At 51.3% G+C, this 9,809-nt stretch overlaps 2 protein-coding genes across 2 annotated transcripts; one reads left to right on the forward strand and one right to left on the reverse strand.

Annotated features, from left to right (window-relative positions):
- The first annotated feature begins 81 nt into the window (after positions 1–81).
- Positions 82–3,078, forward strand: LOC127341598 (uncharacterized). Its single transcript, XM_051367458.2, has 2 exons — positions 82–2,573; positions 2,691–3,078. Exons 1-2 carry the CDS (start codon positions 267–269, stop codon positions 2,733–2,735), a joined length of 2,352 nt encoding a protein of 783 aa, XP_051223418.1. The 5' UTR covers positions 82–266; the 3' UTR covers positions 2,736–3,078.
- A 1,204-nt stretch (positions 3,079–4,282) lies between these two features.
- Positions 4,283–8,364, reverse strand: LOC127339372 (uncharacterized). The gene is made up of 4 exons (XM_071827221.1): positions 7,518–8,364; positions 6,863–7,180; positions 5,796–6,759; positions 4,283–5,711 (listed from the first exon to the last, which is right to left on the reverse strand). The coding sequence occupies exons 1-4, from the start codon at positions 8,362–8,364 to the stop codon at positions 4,283–4,285; spliced, it is 3,558 nt and encodes a 1,185-aa protein (XP_071683322.1).
- Between the last annotated feature and the right edge of the window lie 1,445 nt (positions 8,365–9,809).

Genomic DNA, 9,809 nt, shown 5'->3' on the forward strand with positions numbered 1-9,809 from the left:
CGCTTCGCGGCCGGTTTCGAAAATTCGAACCAAAACATACGAAACGCGATCGCGTTCCATCTCATTCTCTTCCCACCGAACCCTCTCCGAAAATCATTTCATCAAATCCGCTCGCGCGCTCGACTCCATCCAAATCCCGAAAATATTTCGTCTCCGGCGCGATCATTTAAGCCCTTCTCCCCTCCGTACGCAGATCACCCGCGAACCCGACCTCGCCAAAATCACCGATCCAATCTCGAACCCAGCCGCCTCGCCGTCCGCCGCCCATGGAGACCGCCGGGAGCGGCGGCTGCAGCATCCGCGATCTGCCGCCGTCGAAGCGGTTCAAGTTCGTCGGCTCCGACCTCGGATCGGCGCCGCTGCCGGTCAAGAAGCGCGCGTTCCGGCCGCTGCCGGAGGCGGCGCCTGCCCCCGTTTGCCTCCCGGCAAAGAAGCGCGCCTACGCGCCGGCGCTGGAGGAGGCGGCGGTGAGGGCTTGCCTCCCTGCCAAGAAGCGGGCGTATGCGCCGCCGGCGGATGAGATCTCGCCGGAGGAGGCCGCTCCTCCTCCCTCCGCCCCGTCTAAGAAGAGCGTCCATGCGTGGTCGCGCCCGGAGGGCGCGGCTGCTCGCCTGCCCGTCCCGGCGAAGAAGCGTTTTCAGATGCGGTCGGGCCCGGTGGCCGACACCGCCGCTCCCTCCGTACCGCCGAAGAAGCGCGTCCTGACGCTGTCGCCCCTGAGGAACGCCGGTGCTCCTCCCACCGTCCCGGCCAAGAAGCGCGTCCAGGCACCGTCGCTCGGTGCGGACGCCGCTGCTCCTCTCTCCGCCCCGGCGAAGAAGCTCTTTCAGGCGCCGCGGCGCAAGGAGGCCGCCGCCGCCGCTCCCTCCGTCCATGCGATGTCGTCCACGGTGGACGCGGCTGTTCCCCTCCCCGTCCCGGCGAACAAGCTCGTTCAGGTAGCGTCGCGGCCGGAGGTCGCCAGCGCCGCTCCCTCCGTCCAGGCGAAGAAGCGTGTCCATGCACCGTCGCCCAAGGAGGACGCCGCTGCTCTTCCCTCCATCCCGGCCAAGCAACGCGTGCCGGTGCCGTTGTGCCCGGAGCGCGCCGTCGCTGCTCCCTCCGTCCCAGCAAAGCAGCGGGTCCTGGTGCCGTCGCGCATGGAGGGCGCCACTGCCGCTCTCTCCGTCGCGGCCAGCAAGCGCGTCCCGTCTCCGTCTGCCCCGGAGGACGATTCGGCTCTGTTCCCGGTTTGCCTACCGGCCAATAAGCGCGTGATGTCGCAGTTTATCCCGCCCTCGCCATCAATGAAGCCTGATGGGGATCGTGTAGCTGCTGCCAAAGAAACCAGGCCTGAAGGATCGGTTAAGCGCGGCGGCGCCACCAGTTCTTGCGTGGCAGATGGTGCCGGAGACTGCCCAAGAGCTGAAGCGTCCAAGATGCCAGAGAAGCCCAAGGAAGTCAAGGATCTGGTGTTCCCCAAATCCCGCAGAGCGAACACTGCAAAAAAAGCGAGTGGTCTACATTGCAAGAAGCTCTCTGAGGTGATCAGCTGCATGCAATCTGAAGTTCAAGCTGAAGTGCCCAAGGCATCGGAGCAAGCGAGTGATGTACACTACAAGAAGCTGCGGAGTGTTGTCAATGACAAAAGTTCTGAAGTTCAAGCTGAAGAACTCAAGACATTAGAGCAAGTGAGTGAGGTACACTGCAATAAGCTCTCCAATGATATACATTCTGAAGTTCAAGACGAAGTGCTCAAGACAATAGAGCAAGCAGGTGATGTGCACTGCAAGAAGCTCCCCAATGTCATCAGTGGCAAACATTCTGAAGTTCAAGATGAAGTGCTCAAGACATTAGAGCACGCGAGTGATGTGCACTGCATGATGCTCTCCAATGACAAACGTTCTGAAGTTCAAGACGAAGTGCTCAAGATAGCAGAGCAAGCGATAGATCCTAAAGTGGCAGCACCGGCACGCGAAGTAGAGCCCAGGAAGGAAGATGAAGTGGCGGTGGAGCGAAAGCAATGTGCCCTTGTGGAAGAAGTGGAGGACGACGGCGTGCTCTGCGAGGTTTGCCGGAGTACTGACGGCGACCCGTCGGACCCCATTGTGTTCTGTGACGGGTGCGACCTCATGGTACACGCCACGTGCTACGGCAACCCGCTGGCCCAGTCCATCCCCGACGGCGACTGGTTCTGCTCGCTCTGCTCCGAGAAGGCGACCACGAAGAAGGGCAAGCCTGCACGCCCGCCCTGCTGCCTCTGCCCGGGGAGAGGCGGCGCCATGAAGCGCACCACGGACGGGGCGTGGGCGCACATTGAGTGCGCAGTGCTTGTGCCGGAGGTGTTCTTCCAGGATGCGGATGGCCGCGACGGCATCGACTGCTCCCTTGTGCCCAGCCGCCGGTTCACCAAGCACTGCTACATCTGCGAGAGCAGCAGGGGCTGCGCGCTGGAGTGCTCACAGCCTAAGTGCGACCTTGGGTTCCACGTCTCCTGTGGCCTCAACGTCGGCATGTGCATCGAGTACCGTGAGCAGAAGGGCGGCGGGGTCGTTGCCGGTTTCTGCATCGAGCACACCAAGATTTGGGAGAAGGTAAAATCTTGCATTTTCCATTTTCTTGTTTAAGACTGGATTAGTTGCTATGGAAAAACTAAATTCAGCAATCTCATGTGATTTTTTGTTGTTGGATTTGTGTGTTTCTTGGTGCAGCAACAACTGACTGGCAAGTACAAGATTGTGTCAAGGGGGCATTAGTGGCATTGAAGAAAAATCAGGCGATCTATTGCTATGGAGTGGTGAAGATTTGCATCTCATAATTAGTGTTTAGGAAGTATTATTCTTCTAGTTTTTCTCTCCTTCTGGTGTGTCTTCTGCAATGTTTAGTTATAGTAGTACAATATTAGAGTGTCTCATGGCCTGTGCATGAAAGTAATTACTTATTTGCAGTTATATTGGCACAATTTGTGTCTTAGACAGCTTGGAGGTGTAAAGTTTCAGCTCATTTCTAATGTCAGGAAGATGAGTTGTTTCTACCTCGTAGATTCTTCTTAATAAGCATTGTCTAAATCTTGTTATTGAAATAAGAACATGATTTTTTCCAACTGTTCCCTGTTGCCACCATACATGCCAAGGAGCTCTTTTCTACTGCTGAATTGTTATTCTTTGCTTCAGAATTAACTTTGCTAACCAAATTACTTGATCTGACTTTTGAGTCGAACTAATTCACATTCAGATCTCTCACTGTCACAACGCTCTGGTATATTTTCTGATGTAGGAAGTGTACACTAACCAATGTAATTTAAATGTTGAATGGCCTGTTTCGAAACAGGACCTAGCAGAGCAGTCTTCTGAACTACGTACATAAGATGGTAAACACTGTAATCTCGTCCTGAAATGCCGAAATGAAGCCTGAAATCTGAATTGGCAAGTATCTACATGAATATCCAAATTCTGAAGAAGTCAGTTAGATGCCCTCACATGAACAAATAACAATGCTATCTTTCTAGTGTAGAGAATATGCAAGAAACAATGTCAATTAGATGTTGAATTGCCTGTTTTCTGAACCGGACCTTGCAGAGTTATACAACACAAGATGGTGTAATCTTGTTGAAATGAAGCCTGAAACCTGAATCGGCAAGTAGATGAAAATCTGAATTCTGAAGACAGGATGATTTTTTTTTCCATATAACCCAGGGCCGGATTCCATTATCAATATCTTAGCAAATGTGGATCTATCAGTACCGATATGAAAGCATGAACTTTTCACCATGTTTGCCATTGTCATGATATAAGTATCCCTTTCCTGATGCTGAAACGACACTGTTTGCTCAGATCACGAAATTAATCAACCATATATAATCCTGAGCGATTGCCTCGATTGGAAATAGTAAAGACAAGGAGCATCTTTGTTAGTTGACCCAACTTAAAGAATCAAACTAATTCATCTTCTGATTCCAGGCAATCGCACGCCTTTTCCACTCTCAACTCAGTCCAAGACATGTGATTTTTTTTGGCCTAAGAAAACCTGCAAGAAATGGTGTTGGAATACATTCTTTTCTTTCTTTCGGAAAACTTTGAAATGGAGCCTGAAATCTGAATCGGCAAGTACATGAATATCTGAATTCTGAAGAAGTAAGTCAGTTGCCTTCTGCAGACTATCCATTTGTCGTATTCCATCTATAAAAGAATGTCGTAAATTTCTTAAAAGTTGGATGTATCTAAACACTGCTTAGTGTATGAATACATCTAAATTTAGACACATTCAAGACATTTTTTTTTTTGATGGGAAATAGATGATTCCATTACTCAACTGGCTCAGCCAAATCGCTGGCAACAAAGTTTGTTACACAATTGGGGGCAGAGTCCACCCAAAAGTAGTCAGACATCTCTGACTTTACACCATACTGTGCAAGCTCATGAGCTGCAGAATTACAAGCCCGGCGGCAAAAGGAAAAGTCGAAAGATTTGAAATTTGCCATACACTTCCTTCTCGCCTCCATCACCAGGGTACCAATGGCAGAACGATTGTAGCCATTGCTTCTGAGGGCCTGTACCAGGTTTAGAGAGTCTGATTCAAAAGTAATGCGATCAGCTCCCAGGTTTGTGGCTCCGTCAACAGCTGCAAGGCAAGCGATGGTCTCGGCGTGCAGGGGATCTCGGAGAAAACCAACCTTCCCCGCTCCTGCTGCCACAAACTCGCCGCGATGATTCCGGATAATAAAACCCCAGCCACCAGTGCCACTAACCTTGTTGAAAGCCCCATCGAAGTTTACTTTCACCATGTTCTCCTTGGGCTTCTCCCACTTTAGGATATTAGGGGGTTTAGGCGGTTTTCGAGGAGGACGGATGGACTGGAAGTCCATCATGTGTCGCTCCACGCTGTGGCAAACCTCAGCAGCACTTCTGACCATCTCCCCAGCGTTAGCCTTGTTTCGCACACCCCACCATTCCCACATGAGCACCAGGGCTTTCATCTTAGACTCCTCGTTGCATGTCCAGAGTGTCTCGAGCATGGCGTGAGCGGAATTGCAGGCCAACAGCTTCTCCCTAGTCTCGCTCAGCCCCAGGTTGTTCCAGCATTCTTTTACCCTTTTGCATTTTAGGAAAACATGGCCACCATCCTCATCCAGTCTATTGCAGATCGGACATCTGGTGTCAAGGTCGACACCAAGCTTGTGAATCTTCATGCGAATTGCCAGGCTGTTATGGGCGACCCTCCACACGAACATCTTCAGTTTGTTTGGCGCATTGAGATGCCAGATATTGTTCCACCTAAACTTGACAACACTGTTTTCAGTTGCAGCACGGGAGCATGCAGCATCCCTCCCTTTCTTCCTGTCCCTGGACGTGACGCCCACTTTGTAAGCAGATTTAACTGAGAAAGCTCCCTTGGGATCAAAATGCCAGGCCGGCCTGTCCTCCGGGTCATCACCGAGCCCAATAGAAAGGATAGTCTTAGCGTCCTCTGGAGCAAACAGAGCGCTGATGAGAGTCTCATCCCAGCCGCCGGTCAAAGGGTTGAGAAGCTCAGAGACGCTCAGGATTTCTGAGTGGCCAGGCCCAGTTCGCGGTCTTCTAGTTTCGCCTATCGGAAGCCATGGGTCCTCCCAGATCTTCACGTTGGTGCCATCTCCCACCCGCCAGATCAGGCCCTCCTTGAGAAGGGCAACCCCTCTCAGAATGCTGCGCCATGTGTATGATATATCAGGCTTTGGACTGGCGTCAAGGATGCTGCACTGGGAAATACTTTGCTTTCAGCAGACGACCGCCTGAGAGAATCAGGGTTCAGTAACGTGCGCCACCTGTCGGGCTAACATAGCCATGTTAAAAATATGAGGATCACGAAAACCAAGGCCACCCTCGCTTTTAGGTTTTGTTAGTAATTCCCAGCTCAGCCAGTGATGTCTCTCTTCATCTTGGTTATTCCACCAGTAGCGGCAGACCATAGAACTGAGATCATCACAGAACGTTTTGGTGAGGTCGAAACATGACATCGCAAAAATTGGAATTGCCTGGGCCACCGCCTTGACAAGAATCTCTTTCCCAGCCTTCGAGAGAAATCTTTCCTTCCACCCTTGGATCTTTTTCCACACCTTCTCAAGCAAGAAACCAAAAGCTTTGCTCTTCGATCTGCCCAGATAGATTGGCAGCCCGAGATATCTCTCATTGTAAGCTTCCGCGCTGATTTCTAGGACACTAAGGAATCTTCTCTTCGCAGCATTAGAAGTGCCTTTGCTGAACATAACAGCAGACTTCTCCTTGTTTATCATCTGCCCCGATGCGCCTTCATATAACCTGAGAATGCTTTGCAGTTTCAATGCGCTCGCCTCATTAACTTTCATGAAAATAATGGAGTCATCAGCAAAGAACATGTGATTGATCTTGGGGGCATTGGGGCAGATCTGGATACCATCAAGAGTGCCATCCTCAGCTGCCTTGTGAAACAAGCAAGAGAGCCCTTCCGCACACAAGATGAAGAGGTATGGGGATAAGGGGCACCCTTGTCTAAGGCCACGATGTGGCATGATAACCTCTGTGAAGTCCTGGTTTACCTTGACCTTGTAAGAAACAGTGCGCACGCAGTTCATCACCAGGTTCACCCATTTAGGTGAGAACCCCATTTTCACCATGATATTCTCAAGAAAAGACCACTCCACTCTGTCATATGCTTTACTCATGTCAAGTTTGACAGCCGCCACTCCATCCCTGCCCCCCTTTCGCTTGTGCATATAATGGGTTAGCTCGTAGGCGACGAGGATATTGTCGGTGATCAACCTATCTGGGATGAAAGCACTCTGGCTAGGCGAGATGATCTCAGTTAGGACCGGTTTGAGCCTACAGCCACCGTCTTCGCCACAATCTTGTAGATGATATTGCATAACCGATCGGTCTCAAGTCCTTGAGTTTTTCAGGCTTCTGCGTCTTGGGGATAAGCACAATGATAGTCTCGTTCCAACCCGTGGGCATATTCCCACCATTTAGCACACCTAGGACCTCCTCCTGCACCTTATCACCAATCAGCTCCCAGAACCTCTTATAGAAAACAGCCGGCATGCCATCCGGACCTGGGGCCTTCAAATCTCCCATAGAATTGAGAGCCTCTTTAATGTCCTCAGAGCTGAACTTTCGCATAAGTGAGTCATTCATCTCGTGAGAGACCCTGCGTGAGACATTGGACAATAGAGCACCATCATCTGGACCTACATTAGACGTAAAGAGAGAATTATAGTAGTTAGCTATGAAACTTTTTAACTCCTTCTCCCCCTCCACCACGCCACCATTATCATCCTTGAGCTTTCTAACGAGATTGGCTCTTTTCCTCTCAGAAGCGCAAGCATGGAAAAAGCTTGTGTTTTGGTCCTCATCCTTCAACCAGTGGGCCTTAGCTCTTTGCTTCCAGTACATGTTTTTTTGCTCATGCAACCTTCCCAGCCTTGTAACGGAGTAGGTGCTCTTTAGAGACTGCTCCCGGCAAATGTCCTCTTTCCTACATCTTGCCAACTCTTTTTGACTTTTTTAATTCTGTTTTTAGGTCACCCAAGACCTCACGGCTCCAGGAATGGAGATCAGAGCCCACCCTCCGGATAGCCTCAGCTACCACGACATCGCCCGAGAGAAGGGCCATGGACCAAGCATTGTGGACTACCTCTTCGCATTGCTCCTCTTCAAGCCATCTAGCTTCAAATTTTGGTTGGGCCGTCACCTTGGGCCTATTTAGAAAGGGCTCAGGTTCAAGAAGCACGATCACAGGGCGATGGTCCGAGTGACGGGGATCGCCATTGATCACTTTGTAAGCCGGGAAATGCATCCTCCACTCCATATTGGCCACCGCCCTGTCTAGTCTCTCCTTGATGTAGGTGTCAGCCAGGTGGCTGTTGTTTCTCCACGTGTAAGGGTCTCCCGAAAACCCCAAGTCATCCAGCTCACAGAACTCAAGTGCACTCCTGAACTTATCCATGCTAGCTTGGGATCTGTCCTGTCCACCTTGTTTCTCGCTGGCAAACAAAATCTCATTGAAATCCCCCATACAAACCCAGGGAAGATTTGATTGACCATGGAGGATCTTGAGGAGCCTCCAGGTCTTTTCTTTCTCCCCGGACTTCGACTCACCATAGACACCAGTCAACCTCCAGACGAAACCATCATCCCCCGTGACGTCCGCGTCGATGTGGTAGCGGGTCATCAGAGGGTTCACCTTCAGCTTGACACTACCCTTCCAGAAGATTGCCAAGCCACCACTTCTACCCTCGCAATCTTTAACTTCCATGTGTTGCATGTTCAACGCAATTTTGATGCGCTCCATCCCCTTCATGTCCATCTTTGTTTCAGACAGGAAGAGAATATCGGGCTCTTCATCCCGCTGCATCTCCAGCAGGCCCTGCATTGCCGGCTGGTTCCCAAGCCCCCGGCAATTCCAAGCGATGATCTTCATTGATCCTTGCAGGGCTGTGATCGCAGCCCCGCGTCTGTGGAGAGATTGTGTTCCTGGTGTGCTCCTACCCCTTTCAGTTTCTTCATGTATTGTCCTAAAACCATGTCATCGTTGCAGTCCATTGCCTCCAACTCCCTTTTCGAGCCTACATTGTTCTTGGTGGACATCCCAGTGCCTCCAGTTCTTGGCTTCTTTACCTTTTTATAGGATCTCTGTTTTGTTTTTGTAGAGATCACCATGCTCGTCGTTCCTCCCTCAAAGTGCAGGGGAGTCTTCAGCTGTTTAGTCGTTCCCTGCCTGGCAAACTCGACAGTAGGAACCTGCAAGGCGATCTTGATTGCAGTGGTGTCTTGGACTTGATCCTCGTCAGAGATAACCCTGAACGAAAGTTGAGGAGGTACCTCACATGGGCCTAGCTCACTCCCACCACCAGCAAGAGCCACTTCCATTTCTTTATCCACTTGGTCACGCTCCTCTCCCCCGACAAACAGTTGTTTCTTTGAGTTGGGGAATGCGCTCTTGGTGCTTTGATCTGCTGGAATTTTCAGGGGGCTAGTGACCTCCCTGTCGTCCACCGATTTCCTCCCCCAAGGTTGGGAATTATCATCCCCCTTCCTCCTCCTCCAGGAATCCGAGTCACTCCTAGACCAGCTCGCTCTCCCACCTGAGCTATTGCTCCGCCACGGACCTCCACCCCTGCTCCCCATCCATTTGCCCCTGTCATCATCGACATACCTCTTGTTCATACTTGGCATGTAGGCTTTCAGCTCCCTCGAGTAGAGAGGATGTTCTCCTGGCTTCAGTTTGATAGCACACTCATTGTCGATGTGCCCAATTAGGCCACAAGTAAAGCAAAAATTTGGGAGATGCTCATAGGAAATTGGGCACCACCGCAGCCTTTTCCTCTGGCCGTACTCGTCGATCTCTTCTGTTCCGTCCCCATCCTCGTCACCCTCCTCCACCGCTGGCTCCTCATCGCCCTCTTCAACATTGACACTTGTTCCGATGCGGCGCCTGAGCGGTTCGCGCACATCCAATCTCACTTTGATTCTTAGGTACTCCCCGACGGCCGAGCCATCAGCATCCACACCCACCTCCAGAAATTCCCCGAGGCTCCTCCCAATCTTCTCCCCATTCTCTCTGTCCATCAAGCCCAATGGCAGTTTCGACACTCTCACCCAAATCGGGAAGAAACAGAACTTGTACTCGTCCAAAGTCTTGTTGATCACAAAGTCCTCCAGGATCAGTAACTCCTTCCCTGCCAACCAAGGACCCTCCTCCAGGGCGCGTCGCTTACCTGAGGCCTGGCTGAAGGTGAAGAGGAACATGTTCTTCCTCAGCTCCTTGCACGTCGTCCCTCCCAATTGACACCAGATATTCCCCAGGGTTTGTGACAG

The sequence above is a fragment of the Lolium perenne genome, chromosome 3 (assembly GCF_019359855.2).
Source record: "Lolium perenne isolate Kyuss_39 chromosome 3, Kyuss_2.0, whole genome shotgun sequence".
Classification (NCBI taxonomy): Eukaryota; Viridiplantae; Streptophyta; class Magnoliopsida; order Poales; family Poaceae; genus Lolium; species Lolium perenne.

Bases quoted from the DNA above. Each gene is read 5' to 3' on its own strand.
- LOC127339372 (XM_071827221.1), bottom strand. From the start codon at position 8,364: ATGCAGGGCCTGCTGGAGATGCAGCGGGATGAAGAGCCCGATATTCTC. The intron at 6,760-6,862 runs GTTATGCAATAT...CTTTCATCCCAG, and splicing joins CAAGGACTTGAGACCGATCG to ATAGGTTGATCACCGACAAT. The intron at 5,712-5,795 runs GTTAGCCCGACA...TTCCCAGTGCAG, and splicing joins CATATTTTTAACATGGCTAT to CATCCTTGACGCCAGTCCAA.
- LOC127341598 (XM_051367458.2), top strand. From the start codon at position 267: ATGGAGACCGCCGGGAGCGGCGGCTGCAGCATCCGCGATCTGCCGCCG. The intron at 2,574-2,690 runs GTAAAATCTTGC...TTCTTGGTGCAG, and splicing joins ACACCAAGATTTGGGAGAAG to CAACAACTGACTGGCAAGTA.